The sequence below is a fragment of the Gadus macrocephalus genome, chromosome 6, assembly GCF_031168955.1.
Source record: "Gadus macrocephalus chromosome 6, ASM3116895v1".
Taxonomy (NCBI): domain Eukaryota; kingdom Metazoa; phylum Chordata; class Actinopteri; order Gadiformes; family Gadidae; genus Gadus; species Gadus macrocephalus.
In genome coordinates, this window is record NC_082387.1 from 8,041,249 (window position 1) to 8,061,970 (window position 20,722).

The window sequence follows — 20,722 nt, forward strand, 5'->3', positions numbered from 1 at the left end:
TCTCTCTCTCTCTCTCTCTCTCTCTCTCTCCCTCTCCTCTCTCTCTCTCTCTCTCTCTCTCTCTCTCTCCCTCTCCCTCTCCCTCTCTCTCTCTCTCTCTCTCTCTCTCTCTCTCTCTACTTACTGTCTGCCTGCCTGTCTGTCGCTCTGTCTGAGCCCATCTACGACCACATCCCTGTGTGCTGAGCAACCTTCCTCAGCGCTCCAGAGCTAACTATGTGTCCCGTATCCACGGCGCTGCGTATCCCGGCAACACGAGGAGAGACGGGGCCGCGTTCGCCCGGGAGAGCGGGGAGCGTTTAGTGAAATATCAGGCGGCAGAAACGCGTGGTGTGCCCCCGCGACAACAAGCGCGTTGTCGTCGTTGTTTGACGTTAAGCACCACACAAACACGCCGTTCAAGTGTCAGAACTCTGCATCACATTTCTACCCGACAACAGGTGTCACACTGTGGATGCCAGGGGGGGGGGTTGGTTAATATTCCTTTCTTCTCTGTTTCGAAAAAAGAAAGATAATATCGTTATTTAGAGGCTGGCTTGCATCGTGGCTCCTATCAAGACTCGGGGGCCCCTCGGTTTGATTACACAAAACACAGTGTGCCTTCCCCCCCCCCCCCCCCCCCCCCCCCACACACACACACACACACACACACACACACACACACACACACACACACACACGCACATACTCACACACAGACACACACCCACACAGACACACTCAACAGTTGCAACAGCTTGAACAACGGGAAGATAAACTCCAGAAGGGGGTGGGGGCGGGGGATGGAGATGTATTCCGAACCGGGATCGGTGGTTGGAACGCCGTTGCTGCTCCCTCACAATTCCAGTACGCAGTCCCACACAAACGCAGGCTTTAATGAGCACCCGTAATGAGATTTGGTCAGGGTTAGTTTGTGAGGTATGGTTGATGTTCAGTTTTACAGACCGATGGACCAATCCTCCCTTTTACGGCTAACAATTGCGAGGCAAGCAAATTAACTTGTATTCCCGGAGGACTCCGCTCGCTGGCAAACCGCCGCAGCCGCTGTTCGCCGCGGCGCCCGCGAATAAAACAATCCCTCTTTTATCACCGCGGCGCTCCGCGTTCGCACCCGGCGTCGCCACGCACGCCGACTCGACGCGCGCTCGGAAAACACAAAGCTTGTTTTTTATGCACCCACTGCAAAATCAAACCTTCATAGACCCGGGGGTTTGCATCGACTCTGTAATGACGGTGATGATCCATGTGTTGTCCCCGTGAAATGCGGTTGTTGCTCTCTTTTAAATAGGATGCATCGGTTGTAGGCGTCGGTACAAAGCAAGGGTCTTTCTGTCGGGGGGCCCTTAGACCCGAACCCGAGACCTCTCCTATCGATCGTTGTTTTTGGATATGTTTCCACGCAGGTCCTCAGCCACGAGCATGTCACCGAGGAAATTAGATATCGAAAATGTTTTACCTTGGTGTCTCACGGTCTTAAATCGACCGCTTTTTTCATCCATATTTCTCTCTTATCCAACTAATAACCGTAGCGGTGTCAAGACTCTGCTTTCGCCGCGGTGGAAGCAGTATCTAACCGCGTACGGCTTAGTTTAATCGAAAACCCTTTGAACTACACGCCGACTGACATTTACCTCCTGCCTTCGCTTGGAAATGCGAGTTATGGCACGGAGGGCAGCGGCCACAACGCCGCCGCGCCGCAGTCCCGCCCCCCCCCCGTGTCTCCGAGCCCAAAACAAGCCAGAGACGGCGTCTGCGTTTATGACTCGGCAACAAAAGCACCTTGTTCCTGTTTCATATTTAATGCCGAGAAATGTGGTCTGAAAAAACTTTATTTTGCAGACGAAACCACAAAATCTCACCCTCTCGCTCTCGCTAGTGCTATCACTTACCTTCACCTCGTGGTTGCCTGTGGCTCCTCCGTGGCTCCTAGCTCTCCCTAAGGGGGGGAGACGGGGGAGGGAAAAGGCCCCAAGATACCTGGGGAAGGGGAGCAGGATTTGGGAGGGGGGGATGCTTGCTTCAATGCGCAGTTGGTCAAACACGGTCGTCGCTTTCTCGCTGGTTTGAGCCCTCATTTGAGCGAAGCATCGGTGCCCTTGAGGTCTAAGAGTCGTTGCTCTCTCGCAGGTTTAAGCCCCCAGCACGCGCCTAGCATTGAAGCACTGGAGCCGAAGCCTCAAACGAAACAGCCAGGCGTGGGGTTTAAATCCCCCACCTGGCCGCCGCTTTCCCCTTCGATCAATCTCTCGGAAAGGAAACCCTGACGGTGTTCGCAGACTGCGCAATTATTAAAAGAACTAGAGTTCTCAACCTCGAGTTGTAATTCACAGGGGTAATTGTTCAATGGATAGTGTAGTATACTATGCATGCAAAACAATTATTAAATAGCTTTTACTGTTATTCAGGGCTGATCAGTGCATTGACATTTCAAAATGCATGGCAACTCCTATTGGTTAGTTGAAAATAATCATCATCATTGAGATGGAACATCTCTTCCAGTGTCCTTGCCAAGAGAGGCAGTAGTAGCCTACAGTCACACATAGCATACACACAATAAGATAAGTGAAAAAATAAGATAAGAAAAATAAAACAACTCCAAAAGTCCAAATGTGCTAGCTTTCGGTGTATATATGCGTTGGCGCTTGGCACATGCGCATTTGAGTAATTTGAGTAACTGGTGCGACATGCCTCCTATTATAGCAGTACGATATTAGCTGCATGGAAACGTAAATGCTGGAGGTTTGCTGTGAGTGATGCCGTCTGAGTGATATTTTCCCGGCACACACAATCCTTTCAGGGCATTCTCTCGGTGTGCAAATGTGGCAATTACAGATAATGGAGGCGGACGAATGCAGCTTACTGCACAGCTTATTTGCCTATAGCGATCAAAGAGGCAGACGAGGACTCTCTTTCATATACAGTAGGTGCTCTTGTACACGCCTCAGCCCTGTGCCTTGACCAGTAATGTCGCGCTGTATATACTTTGTGCTTTATGGGGTAAGTGCTTCCTATGCTAGGCAGCACTTTTCCAACTGTGCTCACGTCAGGTTGCGTTATGTGCGTCATGGAAAGCAACATGTGGGACCCCTGAAGGCTGAGTGGCTTCTGTTGGTAAATGGCTAACCTGTATTGTAATGTATATCATTATTTTTTACTATTTACCCTTATTGTTAATTTTACGTCAGACTATGTGAGAGGCAAAACAAGCCTTTCTTTATTTCCTGCTGCCTCTTGGGCTAACATGAACTAATATTCATATCAATAAAAAGAGGGATTTTTGATTGCTTTGATTCATGTCCAAAATGAGGTCTGATGCTCTGACAGAATATCATTCAGAGGCTGAAATGACCCCCGGTGTTCCTTGATCTCCACTAAATAACTAACTAAGTGACATCAGGTAAGATTGCTTCTAATCTCTCTCTCTCTCTCTCGCTCTCGCTCTCGCTCTCTCTCTCTGTCTACTTCTTCTCTCGCTCTCTCTCTCGCTCTCTCTCTCTGTCTACTTCTTCTCTCTCTCTCTCTCTCTGTCTCTCTCTCTGTCTACTTCTTCTCTCTCTCTCTCTCTCGCTCTCTCTCTCTGTCTACTTCTTCTCTCTCTCTCTCTCTCTGTCTCTCTTTGTCTACTTCTTCTCTCGCTCTCTCTCTCGCTCTCTCTCTCTGTCTACTTCTTCTCTCGCTCTCTCTCTCTCTCTCTCTCTCTCTCTCTCTCTCTCTCTCTCTCTCTCTCTGCAGGGACGGCCCTGACCAGGCCTCTCCCCAGATTGGCCAGTTCAGCGGAAACTCTGCCCAAGAGGGCGTGTCCACCACCGCCAACCAGATCCTCATCAAGTTCCACAGCGACTTCAGCACCAGCGGCTTCTTCGTGCTGTGTTACCATGGTAATTTCCTCCCTCTCCCCGCCCCTCACCCACCCTTCTTCCCCTCCCTCACTCCTGCAAAAATAACTACAGACACGCACGCAGACACACACACACACAGGCGCACATACACACACACACAAACACACACACACACACACAGAAACACACACAGAAACACACGGAAACACATACACACACACACACACACACACAGAAACACATACACACACACACACACACACACACACACACACACACACACACACACACACACACACACACACACACACAGAAACACACAGAAACACACACACACACACACACACACACAGAAACACACACACACACACAGAAACACACACACACACACACACACACACACACACACACACACACACACACCTTCCTCTCGCTATCCCCATCCCTATCATGGCATCGGCAAATTGCGATAATGGCAGCTATTCATTTGATCCCCGCGCCCAAACCAGGGCCTCCTGTGGGGATGAGTGGGTGCTAATGGTGAGCGCGGGGCGGACAAGAAACTCTTCAGTCGCCGATTCACTTCCTGTTTACTTCGATTTGTGCCCTTCTTTTCTCACCCCCGGTTTCCATCTGCCGCATTGTGCTATTTTTCCCGTTATTTATTTCGTCGGAGCTGTTACTCCGCTCCTTATCCTGTCGGCCTGCACTCCTCTCCCCTCTAATGATGAATGATGAATGGCTTCCGATGGCCGTTTTCTGGCCGTGCTATTAAAGGAGGGTTGGAGGAGGGAGGAGGGGGAGAAGAGAGGGCAGCAGCACCACTGATGAATGATTAAAGAGTACCTGATACTGGTTAAATTACCAATGATCCTTTAATTACACCGCGGCCGTAATAGACGGCAATTTATGGTCTAATCTAGTTCTAGTCTGATGGGCAGGGTGGGTAAGAATGGGGCTGAGGGGGGAAAAGGAATTCACAGGTACACACAACACGCTCCCACAGCCGGTACGGTCCGCTAACACCGTCTCTCGCACACACTCACAGGCGATGTGTTTTCATGCGATCACAGGCGGCCCGATTGCCGTGTCTCTCACCCGTGCCTTCTCTTTCCCCCCAGCGTACCAGCTGAGAATATGTCAGCCCCCGGCGCCTGTGGTCAACGCCAACATCCTGGCGGACAACGAGGAGTTTGAAATAGGTTTGTCACGCTGTTGTTTCGTTGTTCTTTTGTGTCCGGATCAAAGATATGATGGCGGAATCGAACACAGTATATATGGCATGCAATTTAACTTTCGGTCGTGGTTTGTGTGATGGACAATTAGAAAAACTAGACATAAGTTTAACACAACACCCCAAAAGATATAAAAAAGATCTGCTCAAAATTAGTTAATATCAAAGAAAATAGCTAATCTTAAATAAATTATCAACTTCTTAGTATTTACAAAGTGTTCAATCACAGTAGCATAGTAGTAGCAAAAATAAGTAAATAAGCACGAAACAAATGTTAAAGAATAACTTATTTTTCCTTTGTCAGCATTCTTTGATTGACTTCTAATCACGTTACGAGGAAGTACAAGCTGCACCATTCAGCGAGGTTTGGGCTGGCGGGGGGACTGAAACCCCACCCCTAGGATCAGGGGTCTATCCGGGGGGGCGTTTATTAGCTGACTTTGAGATGTATATCAGGGACACAGGATATGTGGCAGGAAGTGGGAGCGCGAGCGCCCATCCGCCAGAGATTAAAAAAAAAAAAGAGACGCAAGATGAAATGCCCGCGAAAGGCACGCACCCACGAAGCTGTGGTGAGCCTGCGGCCCACAGAGCCACCATCCAAAGCCAGCCCCGGCAGACAGCAGCGCTACGCTCGGAGCGGAGGAGATCACTCACGATAGCGCTGATGTGAAATATAACTGCGTTCTGTCGGTATGAATGGTATAGTCTGCAAAGTATGACGCAGGCAGATGTATTATTGAACGTTGATTTGACATCGTTGCGGATATGATAGTGTGCATTCCGTCGCTCTTAAACAAACAAACCACAGCAAATGTCTCTTTAGACAATCATTCACATTCAACGATAGGATTGACGGTAAAACTCGACAAAATAATTGTGAGTGTTGTTGTGTTGGACGCACTACACCACAAGTGCAGAGAGCATTTCTCAACTGCTAGATTCCTAATTATTCGTTCTTTCGTATATTTATACATTTTGTTTGTTGCATTATAAGTAGTATCATAGTCTACTTATCTGCTAGATAATGTAAGCTTTTACCAGAGCCATTCTGTCTGGGGTGTATTCTCTGCTTAACATTGCGTCACTTATAGTTCTGATCGTAACTGATAGGTCCACGTGACTTGATAAATGCACGTTTTAAACGCAAGACTCAGTTTGATATTACGCAAATGTCTTCTCTAAACCAATCTACAATGAGTCAGCATACTCTAAGACATATTGCAGCGTACCACCTGCAATAAAAAGAGAAAAAAATGCATCAAAAGAAGATTAAAGCACACCACACCACACGCTGTCATGCTCAGACGGGGAAATAGACAGAGCTGGGTTGGGGGCGTCGACGCCGGGGCGCCCCTCGCACACAGAAAGGCCCGGCTGTAAACCGAAAACACTGTTAAGACACAGAGTAGTCACCATTATCGGTTCTAGCCCTTACATAAGTGACGCATCAAAGCACTTGTAGACACACTGTAGTCACACCATCACAGTTTGTAGCCCTTGTAGGCTTGAAGCATCAAAGCACTCTAGGCACACGGTAGTCGCACTGTCAGAGGTTGTAGCCCTCACACAGGTGTAGAGTCATCGGTCGAGGTGAGGTAACGGGTCGCAGGTGTAGCCAAACTGTCACAGGTGTTTCCCTTAGCAGGGCTGGGCGCGCACAGTATATCAATATACCTTTTTTGACATTGTTCTGAGGCGATAGTCCATGTGATTACTTGAAACATCCCTTCTGTGATATGTGATGTTTATTATGCGTTGTTAGATCCTGTTTTTAGATCCTCACTGATCCAATGTGTAGTTCTTTGAAGTTGGTCTACTGATACTGATGTTTTTGTTTCTAGAAGTAAGCCGCCGTCTTCCACCTCACCGTGATTGTGTATTCATGCCTTTGTAAATCCGAGTTGTCGTTCCATTTACAGCTGTTCTGTCTCTTTGAAGGGGAGTGACAGTATTATATATTCATTGGGCCATATGCTGCAACAGTCACCTTCGTCTGCCTGTTCACCCACTTCTTACACGTGCACATCCTCACACGCACACAAACAAACACACACCCGCACAAATTGTCTTTGTTTACATTGCGTTGTGTTGCTGTGTGTCCAGGTTCAGCCCTGTCACTCCATTTTGTTCTCTCCTTCCTTCGACTCTCTCTCTCTCCGTTCCTCCTCTCCTCGCCCCATGAGGGTGTTCTGATCACGTCGGGTGGACTCTGCTCAGCCCTGTCCCTTCCATAATACATTGTGTGTTGCTTTAGAGATATTACTAATGAGGTCTCTGCAGAGGAGGGGGGCTGCTGTGATGGCTGAGCGGGGCTTGGTAGTTTTGTTGGACGACGGCGGTGCCTCACCAGCGTCTGGTCTTTTGAGTGGGAAGTGTTGTTGCATGCCTATACTGGTGTGTGTCTGTCGCTGGCCTGTGTGACTGTCCAGATGCCCGCAGCTGTCCACAGGCTTTATAGAGTCTTATTAATGCAGTGCTTATGCTAACTATGAAAACATTTAGATCATTGTAGAATCGTATTGTAGAAGTTTTTATACTGATTATGCCATAATTAACATATTCTCTTTTTGTGTTTGTGTTTGTGTGTGTGTCTGTTTGGCCTGTGTGTGTGTGTGTGTGTGTGTGTGTGTGTGTGTGTGTGTGTGTGTGTGTGTGTGTGTGTGTGTGTGTGTGTGTGTGTGTGTGTGTGTGTGTGTGCTTGCATGTGATTGCGATTGCATGTGTGGCTTTGTTTACGTGTGAATGTGTTTGCCTTTTTCATGTGTGTGTGTGTGTGTCTTTGGTACGGTGTGACTGTGTATCTGTGCGTGTGTGCGAATGTTGTGTGTGTCTGCGTGTGTGATTGCATGCCTGTGCCTCTGCGCATGTGTGTGTTTGCGCGTGTGTGTGTTTGCGCGTGTGCGTGTGTGTGTGTGTGTGTGTGTGTGTGCGCCTGCGTATCTGCGTGTGTCTAAATGTTCTCACAGGGGACATTATCCGCTACTCGTGCCTGCCAGGGTTCACTCTGGTGGGCAGTGAGATTCTGACCTGCCGGCTCGGAGAGAGGCTGCAGATGGATGGACCGCCGCCCGTCTGCCAAGGTTGGCCTGCATGTATATGTGTGTGTGGGTGTGTGTGTCCATGTGTGTCTGTCGTTGTGCGTCTGTGTGTGTGTGTGTGTGTGTGTGTGTGTGTGTGTGTGTGTGTGTGTGTCTATGTGAGGGAGAAAGTAAGTCAATGTTTGTGTGTATATATTTTGTACCCACCCCCTCCTCTCACTCACTCATTCACTCACTGTCTCTCGGACACACACACACACACACACACACACACACACACACACACACACACACACACCAAACTCCATAAGCACCTGTCTGTGTGTTTCTTGGCACGCGTAGACGCGCATGTGTCCGAAGCCAATCTGTCGCGGTCGGTCACGGGGAGCCGCGGCATCCATTCTCGATGCATCATTTACCAGACCGCGAGCGGGCTCCAAGCAGGCACGCCTTCGGGGCCCCCTCTGGCTCCCCGTTCTAAATTACCAGGGCCCCTCACACCCAATAAGCCCGACTCTCAGGACCCTCCCGAAGGAAGCTGGGTTTTGTTTGAGTAGTTCTTCGTCTTTTTTTCATTTGTAATAACGGTGCATCACTTAGTCCCCAGTTTGTTGTGAAAAGTTAACGCGGCGGTTGTCATGTTGTCCTTCGATCAGGCCCTTTTATCACCGACCGCTCAATACCATCGCTGCGTTTATTGTTTGTGTTCAAAGTTTGCTTTTCTTCCCTTTTTGTTGTTGGCTGTTGTTTATCTGCTCTGATGACGAACGGCAAAATAAAGAAAGACATTACGATGCTGAAAAATAGTTGCATACTCATTATGTTTATTGTGTTACTTTGTTATTATTACAAACGTCAATCTGCTTACTCAAGGCCAGCTGTGCAGGTTTAAACCCTTATTTTGATCAGAGACTTCACACGTCACTACAAGTATTGTACAAACAAACCTGCGATGTTCATTCTATTCAATAAATCCACAGCCTAAGCCACAGCGTCTAATATATTAAGGCAATGTGATGTGACATTGGCAGCTCTCCATTCTGTCGTGTGCTCAGGGAGAGATTTAATAAAATCGCAGGTGAATAAAATGTGTCAGCTGGAGCATTATAATTGGCAGTACAGTTAATCTTCACCTTGGCCAATCTCACTTTGAATTACCAGCTGTATTGTAGGTTCTGTGTGTCCCACAGTATTTCAACATGACATTTGGAGACGGCTCTTGAAAGCCGGCTGGGGTAGGGGTTTCTGAGAGAGGGGGACCATAAGGGTAGGACTTTGAGCCGTTTAACGGTAATAACGGCTGGTGAAACTCGTTCTCACAACGTATTTAATATCCCCGAGGATCAATCATACCGTTGATGTTTTTTGTTACAAATACGCAATCTTAAAGAAGTACGAAGCCCTCTCGAAAGCCATTTCACATTTACATTTTGATTTAATAAGCAAACTTGACAGGCTGGTTCGCCCACTCGGTGAGATTGGGTGAAGAACCCATTTCCATTTTTCCCTCTGGATTTAACTGGCAGGTTGGTAGGATTTGCTCCTATGGTTATTTTAAAAGGCTTCATTGTGATTCCATCGATCGACCGATTGGCTATTGATCCAAGTGAACGGAAGATTATTCATCGACCGCGGTTGCGATGTTATTTTCACTTTCAGACACGGGCACACGGCTCCTTTCACGCGGGCACTCGTATCGGCATGTTCGGATGAAGATAAAAATAATCTGGGCTGAGTGGCTTCACACGCGTGTGGATGGGCTGCTTCAGCCCGGTGTGATATGTAGCAGCGCCGGGAAGGCACCACTGAAGTTGTTAATAGGATTTCCGCTCGGATCGAGGTGGATTTCTGTGCACAGCGTTAGGCACCGCTTCGACATTGTTAGGACTATTTTAGAAATGTACCCCCGGCCGTTTCAAGGATCACTTTGTGCTATTGTTCAATTTTTTTCTCTTTTGCTATTGCTATTTTTTGCCTCATCTTCAGCAAACAGAATTGCTTACCAAAGGGCCTAAGGTCTTCCTTTTCCCGCTGCATTATTCCACAGCTTCCACGGTTAGCCTGTAAAGCAAATTGTGGACTGGAGAAAATACTTTTCTCTCCACTTAATTCCCACCTTTTGTTTTTCATCAGCTTGTCCGTTTCGTGCAGGTAATTGTGTCTCATGCTTGGGTGATAATACCGTGGCCTTGCATGCTAGCAAAACACACACGTGCGCACACACATAAACATACCCATCACAAACACGTGCATGCACAAACGCGCATACACACACACGCACGCACGCACGCACACACACACCTTTTCAAGGATTACTTTACAAAAGCTAAAGTGATCCATGGATGTTAAGGAACAATTCCCCCCCGGGTAGCTGCCGGATCTTGTTTTGCTGCCAACTCATCCGTGTTGCCCCACCATCCTACCTCCTTCTCAGTACCTACCACGCCCCCCAACCTCGCTGCGATCCCTCCACTCATCCGTTTTTCTGCCTCGTCTCACTGTAACCTCGGTGTTCACGACAAACACGCACAATCAGAAGAAAAGGTGATTTTGGATTAAGGTTAGAGCCTCCGCTAAGCAGAATGCCGATTGGCTGACGCGCTTGTGGTTGGGCCCTCCCCTGTTGCCGCGTCGCAGTGGCAGACTCTGTAGTGCGAGCCTTTTTTTTCCCATGTTTCCCGCCTCACTTCTAGTTTAAAGAACCTTTTTTTTTCTCTTTGAAAAGCCACAAGAAACGGAATGCCAAGTGGAATGCTTGCATTACGGTGGTTAATGTGCAGCATACACTGTGATGGTGGTGCTCACCCATATGAAGGTGTTATGAGTATATTATGTTGAAATATATATGTGTATATTTGTATATGTGTGTTTATATATATGTGTGTGTGTATGTATACATATATATATATATATATATAGGAATATATGTGAATTTATACTATATATGTATATATGTAGTGTGTGTGTGTGTGTGTGTGTGTGTGTGTGCGCATATATATATATATAGCACAGTAGTTATGGAGCCAAAATATTGTTTTGTGCCTTCATCTTGAAACTGAAATCTAGGAGTGCTACTGTTATACCCTGTGTGTGTGGGTGGGTGGGCATTCTTACATTGAAAGAGCAATTTACATATTTATGTCCATGGCCAAGTGTTGAAGGGGCGAGTTGTAATAATATAGATGTGGTGTGTGTGTGTGTGCGTGCGTCTGTGTGTGTATATGTGTGTGTGTGTGTGTGTGTGTGTATATATATGTATGTATATATATATATATATATATATATACACACACATATATAACAGTTGCTCCCCTAGATTGTCAGTTTCAACATGAAGTCCCCCAACAACATTTGGGCTCCACAACCACTGTGCTTTACAATCTCCATCACATGAGTACACATATGGCTTTACTCGTGCCCGGATCCTCAAAGACGTCGAAAGATCCCCTAAAGCCCTTTTTAAACCGCCAGCCTCATGCCTCGCAGTAAGACGCAGCTTGTTTTCCTGCAACACTGTATTATTCAAGATTATGGCGCCAGTGTGTCAATGCAAGTTAAACACTGGCATCCACCGTGCATATTTGGCTCTCGGAGACCCCTTTGTCACATCATTTTAGTGCCCCATTCTGAGTCAAATTTGTACATTATATGTCAAGTGTGTTGACTCATGCGGTATTAAAACCCCCCAGCGGCATAATACTGCAGAGCATAAAAGGCACAATCTGGTCAGTGTGTGTACCACACTCAATGTCGCTCGGCAGCGCAGCCTTCAGACACACTCTGAAAGGACCAGCGGAGAAGACGTGGCCGTTTCATTATCTCCGACGCACTCGGTACGAACCGAAACGAGACGGTGATGAATTCGGCGGCAAAAGCACAATGGAACTGATAAAACACAGCGGGGCGGCATGTGGCTCAGGAGGTAGCCGGAAGGTTGCTAGTTCGTTCCCCGCCGATTGTCGAGGTGTCCCTGGGCAAGACACCTCATCCGAACTGCTCCCGACGAGCTGATTGTCGCCCTGCACGGTTGAATGGTGAACCCTTCATGTGTGTATGAATGGGTGAATGTTAGGCAACATTGTAAAGCATTGTTTTCTAACCAGAGTGGCCACTGGTTAGAAAAGCGTTGGATAAATGCAGTCCATTTACCATTTACAGCGGCTGGCCGTCGTTTACAACCCTGTTGTAGACCGAGCGCGGGGGAAGGATATTTTTCTGCGATCGGACGATTTGCAATAAAATAATTTACAATAGCTTCGGCTAAGTGTGCCGACTGCGGGGGAGGTCGAAGGTCGTGACACCGCTGGATCGATCGGCCGTGACACAAGTACCCGTGTGTGAGAGAGAAGCGATGCATTAGGTTGCGCTATTCATCCCCTCAAGGAGTGTAACGGTCTATTTAGATAAATGAGGGGGGACAAAGGTGCACTTTGACGTGGTGCGTGTGAGCTCTGTCGTCTTGCTTACCTTTTCTCTAAAAAGGTTCCCCGGACACACCGATGGCAGCGCTAATTCATCAAGGCATTAGCAACATTGTCACTGAGGCATTGTACTTGCTAGCATAATTATTGCTAATGACTAGCTAATCTATATCGTTCTAATTAAATGCCTGTTTCTTTCGCTGAGTGTGTCGCTGGTGGTGGTGGAGGTGGTGGTTGCGCTTGTAGTTTGGCAGCAGGATGAGGACCTGGTGCTTATACAGGTCACCTCCCCTAGGTGCCTCAAAGAGATGCGTGTGGGAGAACTTACCCCACATGCATCCGCTCTCCCTGCGTGTTCGGGGGGGAACGAGCTAAATATTCAAGGCGTGCCCGTCTCTGAGGTGCTAGTTAAAAAGGCTGACCCTGCCCCCATTCACTCATCCCCGGGGAGAAATGGGAATCCTCTTCTCCAGGGATTAACAAGCCGTGTTCAAACCACATTCCCACGTCATTCCAGTGGCCATTAAGTCGTTTTTCTTTCATAGTCGTTAGCAACCCAGCCCACATCGATACACTCCCGGCATATCGTTTTCTTTAACCTGTCCTGGGTGTTATGTTTGTTAAGAAGGACTCCTTCCTTTTCTCCGATCACGACTTGAACAGAAAGGCGAGACGAGAACCTATCTTTGATCATTGTCCCCGGCGTGCCACGGAGATGAGATGCACTACCCCACAGATCACGGGCAAACATACTCCAGACGCTAAATCCTGAATTCCACAAGGACACACAATCTCTCGCTTATTTATACATTGTTTTGTACAAAGTTACCTGTCACGCACGCCTCGGAAGGATCGCTTGATTGATGGATATCAGGGGATCGTCGTGACAACCGCAGACGGAGCAGTTTAGCCCTGAGGGGCAATAGGAGTCGGGCAGGAATGTAATTGTTTCAGGACTAGTTATTTCAATAAAATCCCCCAAACTCGCTGTGGGCCCCTTTTTGTCATTTCTTCTCCCTTCTCTAGATGAGTTCTTCCCGCTCTCCCTCTCTCTCGCTCGTGTTCTGCCCTCCATAACCCATCCCTCATCTCTACCCTCATGTTCCCCCCTTTCTCTGCTTCATCACCTCTGTCTCTCACCTACCCTGTACATATTCCCCTGTGTCATCTCTCTTCCTCCCCTCCGCTCATCTCTCTTTCTCCCCTCTCTCTCTCGCTCCTCGACCCCCCCCCCCCCCTCCCCACCCCGTTTCCCTTCTTTTTTTTACATGATTGCCTCCTTCAACCGTCCTTGCACTCTTCCCTCTCTCCATTTATTTATTTATTTATTTATGCATTTATTTATTGATGTATTTGCTTAGCCCTGCTTGTGTTCTCTAGGCCATCACGCTCACCCACCTCCTCTGCTCTTCGTCCTCTTCTTCTTCTCCAAACACCAGTCCAGTGCCCGGCCCACGAGGTCCGCTTCGACTCCACGGGAGTCATCCTGAGCCCCGGGTTCCCTGACAGCTATCCCAACCTCCAGATGTGCTCCTGGCTCATCAACGTGGAGAAGGGCTACAACATCACGCTGCACTTTGAACTCTTCCAGACGGAGAAGGAGTTTGACATCCTGGAGGTCTTTGACGGTGCGTTCAGCCGGGAGGTGCCGTGAGCCTGCCGGTGGGAGGGAGAGAGGGAGGGAGGGAGAGAGAGAGAGAGAAAGAGATAGAGAGAGAGGGAGGGAGAGATGGAGTGAGGGAGAGAGGGTGGGAGGGAGAGATGGAGTGAGGGAGAGAGAGAGAGAGGGTGGGAGGGAGAGAGGGAGGGGGGGAGAAGGAGGGAGGGAGAGAGGGGGTGTTTCTTTTTCCGAGAGTACTTTTTAAGGTTCTTTCTCTAAGGGCCCGTCAAAACGATGTATTGTATTTTTCTGCTGCAAGGGGCTTCGGATTCAGGTTGTTTTGGTGAAAGAAAATTATTAAAAAGGAAAAAGAGTCGGTTTCTTGGCACTTCCTCGGTTGGCACTGCATCTGATAGGTTTTTTATTTCCTTTCTGGAAACGGTTCGCGAGAAATTTCGATTTTGGAGCTAAATGATTGATTTCATCAAACTGATATTTTCAGCTCAAAAGGGAAAAAGCCGATCCACCTATCCTTCACAAAGACCCTTTTATATCCCAGCATCCTCGTATCGGCGCATCGGGGGAATCCACAGCAGTTGCCAAGTGCAGCTTTTCCTTTTCCACGCCAAGATTTGGAAATCCTTCATGCGAACGGCCTTTTTCTTTCTGTTTGTGTGCGGGTCTATGTGTCTTTCTGTGTTTATGTGTGTGTGTGCATATTGTGTCCGTTTCCGTGGGGAATCATCAGGCCCCAACATCAACAGCCAGAGCCTGGCATCTCTGAGCGGGGACGTGGACACACCCTTTAACCTCACCACCACGGGCCACCAGCTGCTACTGCGCTGGGCGTCCGACCACGGCACCAACCGGCGCGGCTTCCGCATCAGATACGTGGGTGAGTATCAAAGTATGTATCCTGGTCACAATCTTTTCCCTCTTTTCTCTTTTCACGTTTTTTGAAAAATGTCAGTTTGTCTTTATTTTTCTGTGGTTGTTTTTTTTCACACTTGAGGAAGGGGGAGAAAAGGGGTCAAAGGCCGTGACACGGGGAGAGTACACGTGGGAGAGGCGTAGGAATCCTTGCGTTATGTTTAGGGTTTACGTTATTCGGATGAGGCTCTTTATGTCGGATGGGGACTTTGGAGGCTGAACTGTATTTGGTTCAAATGCTAGATGGGAGATTATAATGCCGTTCATATTGCTTTTATTCATCTCAAGATTAAGGCCATTATATTCTAACGAAAATGTACTTTGTCTGAAAATCTTTTAGTGTTATTTCAGAGTTCTTTACTTCATTTTTATCGATGTTTTATGCATTAATCCAAAAATTATTTGGGATAAAAACCGACAACATTGAGGCTCGAAAATGTATTGTGGATCTGGCTCTATGTGTATACAAAATTAAAAAATAGGGAGAAAGTTAGTAAAAAGTTATGTGACAATTGCGACTGTATCGTTACAAGCGTCTCTGACACATATCCCTCGACTTTTTTCATCATTCAGAAAGTACATACACCATTCTTTGGCTGTGTGTTCCACTCTCTCCCGCTCTTTCTCCCTCTGTTGACGTGGTTTCTCAACCGTGTGGATCTCTATGTCTCTGTCTGTCTGCTTGAAGTGGGCTGGGACAGTTGAGTGACAGAGTACCGAACATACTTTTTTTGCACAAAGTACATCACTTTACTTTAACCTAATTGGTATCTGTTTGTTCCACCGTGCAAAGAATTCTGTACTCTGTTCAACACTTTCCAGCCTGTGTGTGTGCATGTGTGTATGTGTGTGTGTGTGCGCGCGCGCGCACGCGCATGTGTGTGTGTGTGTGTGTGCGCATGATTGTTGGTTTAATCAGCCCCAACTAGTCCGAGCTGCCAGGCTGATTGGACTCTGGGGCTGAGTGAGGTTGCATGGGTTAACCAACCATTATCCACAAACACATTCATTCTTTACTTATTATTTCCATTTACAATACATCATTAAGGGTGCTTTCACACCAATAGTTCGGATGATTAGATAGATTGTTACACTTTCACCCTGGTGCTGTTTGTGTTTACACTGCGATATTTAATCATAGAGATACAAAAGTGTGTAAAAACTAAGTCGCGATTTGGTTCTATAACTTTGTCTGAAGTTACGTCAATGTATCAGAAAAAACACAGAAAACTTTATCACCTTGCTCTTGCAATATAAAAACATACGATACGATACGATACGATATAACTTTATTAATCCCCCGTAGGATAAATTTGTTTGTTGCAGCAGCAGTGGAAGGACACAGGACAAAATAACAATGTAATAAATACAATAAATAAATAAATAAATAAATACAAAGTGCTAATGCATAAGGAGACGCTTATAGTTAATAGGGACAAAAACAAGACAAACAGAAACAACATCAAGATGGGTGATGCATATACACATATATACGCATACCTAAACACACACACACATGCATATGCAAACACATAGACATACACAAACACAATCATCATCGGGCACTGTTGAACAGCCTAATGGCTACCGGCACAAAGGAGCACCTGAAGCGCTCCGTCTTGCACCTGGGGAACATGAACCTGTGGCTGAAGGTGCTCCCCATCTGCCACAGCTCAGCATGGAGGGGATGGGAGGGGTTGCCCATGATGGAACATGAACATTATAGAAAAAACGATCTCAAATAGTCACGAGAAGCCTGGGCCAGGCTTCTCGTGACTATTTAAGATAATTTTTTCTATAACATCCAGTGGATGTTAAGCTGCGTTGGTCGCGTTTATCTGGATTTTAGACCGATATGCACACCATGAGCATCCCATTCAGCTTGAACATCGATCCAGACATCACAGGTGCATCTCAAACAACAATGGATTCTTATAATACAAAACCATCCAGCTGCTCTGCCTAGGTACATTTACGTTTACATTTAGGGCATTTAGCAGACGCTTTTATCCAAAGCGACTTACAAACAGGTAGACTGTATTTAGGTTTGTTTCCTGTAGTTGGATCACATTATCACCTGAAACGAAACTGAACCAAAGTGCATTTCGAAGCGGGCAAAGACCCCAGTTTTCAAATCGATTGTTTGGTACTCACCAGAGTTCGATTGAGCGGTCAACACACCAAACAAACAGCACCACCAGGGGGAAACGTTCTGCGTTTGAATTAAACAGATTAAACGGACCCAAGCAGCTCCGGAGTGAAAACAGCCCAACAGTATGTGCATGCAGGTTTTTATTTAAAGGTTGTTGTTATTTTTTTGCCTCATTCCGGAAAAGGTTGTTCACTTGGTAATTGGCTCTAAAGCAAGCAGTGCAAAAACAGAGCAACTTAGGGGATTCTCTCCCCTTCGGAGAGCATGCATACTGATGCACCAAAACAAAAGGAGCCTCCATTCTTTATGTGTTGACTCGCCATAATATTTAATCCGAGGAGGGCTTCGTCGTTGGAGGTAGTTGACGTGATGGGGTTTGTAAGCGAAGCCCAGCTCTCTCCTGCCGACATAATTCACTTGAGCAGGGAGAGGACCTTAGCCTTGACCTTGGGGTGTTCCTCTGTGACTTAAACGCCTGTACTCATGTCCAGTCATGCTGATGCTAAAATAACTTTTGATGGAATTTATGTACGCTGTCACCACCTCTCCCCTGGCGCTGTATAGTGCGTGTGTGTGTGCGTGTGTGTGTGTGTGTGTGTGTGTGTGTGTGTGTGTGTGTGTGTGTGTGTGTGTGTGTGTGTGTGTGTGTGTGTGTGTGTGTGTGTGTGTGTGTGTGTGTGTGTGCGCGCACATTGGAAGGAAGAGCTATTGACGTTTATGTGTCCAGTGTTGAATCGCTATAGCTGTCATAATATAGATGTAGCATCGATAGTGTTTCTCTTACATACATCAAGTAGTTCTCCTTCTACCCCTATAGGATTCAGTGTACGTTCCTGGTAAAGAGATTGATGGTATATGAATAGAAAGTGAGTGGGAGGACAGGCGGTGATAATTTCAGACATGGAAACCAAGATCCGTACGATTTGCAGTAAAGAATCAAAGCAACAACTTAGTCTTTTACTGTTCCCATGTGGCATTCAGCCGTTAGCTGTTTGCTATCTACGCTGTATTTTTTACTATCGCAAGTTGTACCTTAACGTGAGACCTCGATCTCGATTTAATTCTCCCATTGTCCAAGAGTGCCGGTTAAAATGAATGTGCAGTAGCGCTCACAGATATTGTGAATGCTTTACAGAGTGCTTGTGTAACGCTTTCTCTCCTTTCTCCTTGTGCTCCCCTGTGATCCTCACACATCCATACTTTTCCTACATCTCTGCGCCAATTTCTCTCCACTCTCTCTCTCACTCCCTCCAATCCTTTACCTTCTATCATTCGTACATCCATCCAATCTCATCCATCTTTCCATATGTCTCATCCACTCATCCTTCCATCCCCCCTCTCTCACTCATCTATTCATCCGTACATCTCATTCCTCCATCCGTCCCCCTGGTCTCTCTCACCCCTCTCATCCCTCCCTCCATCTTACTATCCCTCCCTCCCTCCCCCCCTCCATCTTACCATCCCTCCCTCCCTCCCTCCCTCCCCCCCTCCCCCTCCATCTAACTATCCATATCTCCCCTCAACCCACTCTCCCTCCCTCCCTTCATCCATGCATTTCATCCCTCCCTCCATCTTACTATCCCTCCCTCCCTCCCCCCCTCCATTTTACCACCCCTCTCTCCCTCCCTCCCTCCCCCCCTCCCCCTCCATCTAACTATCCATATCTCCCCTCAACCCACTCTCCCTCCCTCCCTTCATCCATGCATTTCATCCCTCCCTCCATCTTACTCTCCCCCCCTCCCTCCCTCCCTCCATCCCTCCCTCCCTCCCTCTATCTAACTATCCATCTCACCCCTCTCATCCCTCACTCCCTCCCTTCCTCCCTCCATGAATTTAATCCCTCCCTCCCTCCCTCCCTCCCTCCCTCCCCCCCCCCTTTCTGCAGCCATGTACTGCAGCACCCCCGACTCCCCGCAGCACGGCTTCGTGGTGAGCCAGACGGGGGGCCACCTGAACAGCGTGGTGCGCTGGGCCTGCGACCGCGGCTACAAGCTGATCGGGAAGGCCTCGGCCGTGTGCCGGAGCACCCCCTACAACTACTACGCCTGGGACAGCCCCGTGCCCGCCTGCCAAGGTGAGGCCTCCTTTCAGATGAAATCAGCCTTAATTAGTATTACGTTTAATTAAGCTAAAATGTCACATGTAAATGTAACTGTAAAATATTCATTTGTATTCAGATATACTGTTTATATATTTGTGTTCGCAGTTTACTCGATGTTCAATTACATTCATCCCACACACAAACGCAAACGCACACACACACACACACACACACACACACACAGCCTTCAATCAGATACGTAAACACGGAAAACCAAATCACAATTAAGAGAACAAACGCGACTCAATTATCGCGTCAACATTTTAAAGAAGGCGCTCCTGAACTTAGACGCCGTCATGTGGACGGCGAGCTCAGTAGTGCGGTTCACTTTCAACACACAACCACTGGATCGCACAGCAACAAAACAAATGGAACGTGTTCATTGCTTTGAACATCTCCAGCCCCATTGCTTTATTACTTCCCACTGTGCGCGCTCAACACTTGGCATGCAACGCAGCCTACTTGTACAGATGATTATGAAGGGGCTCAGTGGGAGTGCAGGCCTGGTATTGTAAGCAGACGCTACTGAATGACTGGCTAGCCGGCGCCCTGTCAGGTGGCAAGGAAAGTGAAATCAATCAACCTCCCCCCCACCATCTTTTCCATCCCGTCCACTCCTTGAAATGAATGAATGGCTAACTCACCATTAGCATGTGGCGTCTGTATTCCTGTTGGGTTTCACTCGGCTAATTAGCTTTGCGATGGCACGTGTGCGAGCGCTCGTGTGAGCTTGCATGCTCTCCCACCCTGGGGGCTAATGCCAGCAGCTGTTGAACTTCCAGGGGCTCTTGGTCTGCCCGGGCCGGGGCGAGAAACCCATTTTTCTGATTCAATTATTTAAAAGGCTTAAATCCTTTGTAACAGCTTGTTTTGCAAATTGGACATTGGTCTTCAGGTTAAACGTGAAATAAAATGAACAAATGAGGTAAGGTAAGCACAATCAGTTGCAATGTACGTGAGAGCTGATCGTTAGTTGATTTCGAACTACATTGGGCTATGTCGACTGTCAGTATTTCTTGATGTGGAAGGTTGCCTTACGACAGTGATCAACTCCCCTCTTCTTCATCGTGAGATTAATATTGAACTGATGAACTGATAGCAATAATTTAAATGACAAAGGCATCTGAACTAAATCTTTTCCGCTGTGCGAGTTGGCTATGGGTTAATTGGAAAGGGTGTAATGATGACGTATCCATGTTGATGTGCATTATAATATAGGCTTACTTAACACGGGTCATTACCAGGTGAATGAACATGTTAAGCGCTGAATCTATCTGTGTAGGTTAATCAATCTCAAGAACTGGAATTTGCAAGGGGTTTTGATTACACGTATGACACACGCCTCTGCGTGTTCAATGCGCTGTTGTTCTGTCAGCTAATTAGCAGGTTTTGTGATAATGTTTC

General features: G+C 47.3%; 1 protein-coding gene across 1 annotated transcript in view; it reads left to right on the forward strand.

Moving 5' to 3' along the window:
• LOC132459082 (CUB and sushi domain-containing protein 3-like) overlaps nt 1–20,722 on the forward strand; it is a 255,684-nt gene that overhangs the window by 152,766 nt on the left and 82,196 nt on the right. The window contains exons 37-42 of the mRNA XM_060053457.1: nt 3,733–3,878; nt 4,961–5,041; nt 8,043–8,156; nt 13,975–14,163; nt 14,884–15,030; nt 19,103–19,291. Coding sequence (XP_059909440.1) covers nt 3,733–3,878; nt 4,961–5,041; nt 8,043–8,156; nt 13,975–14,163; nt 14,884–15,030; nt 19,103–19,291 — 866 coding nt within the window. The remainder of the gene's footprint in view (nt 1–3,732; nt 3,879–4,960; nt 5,042–8,042; nt 8,157–13,974; nt 14,164–14,883; nt 15,031–19,102; nt 19,292–20,722) is intronic.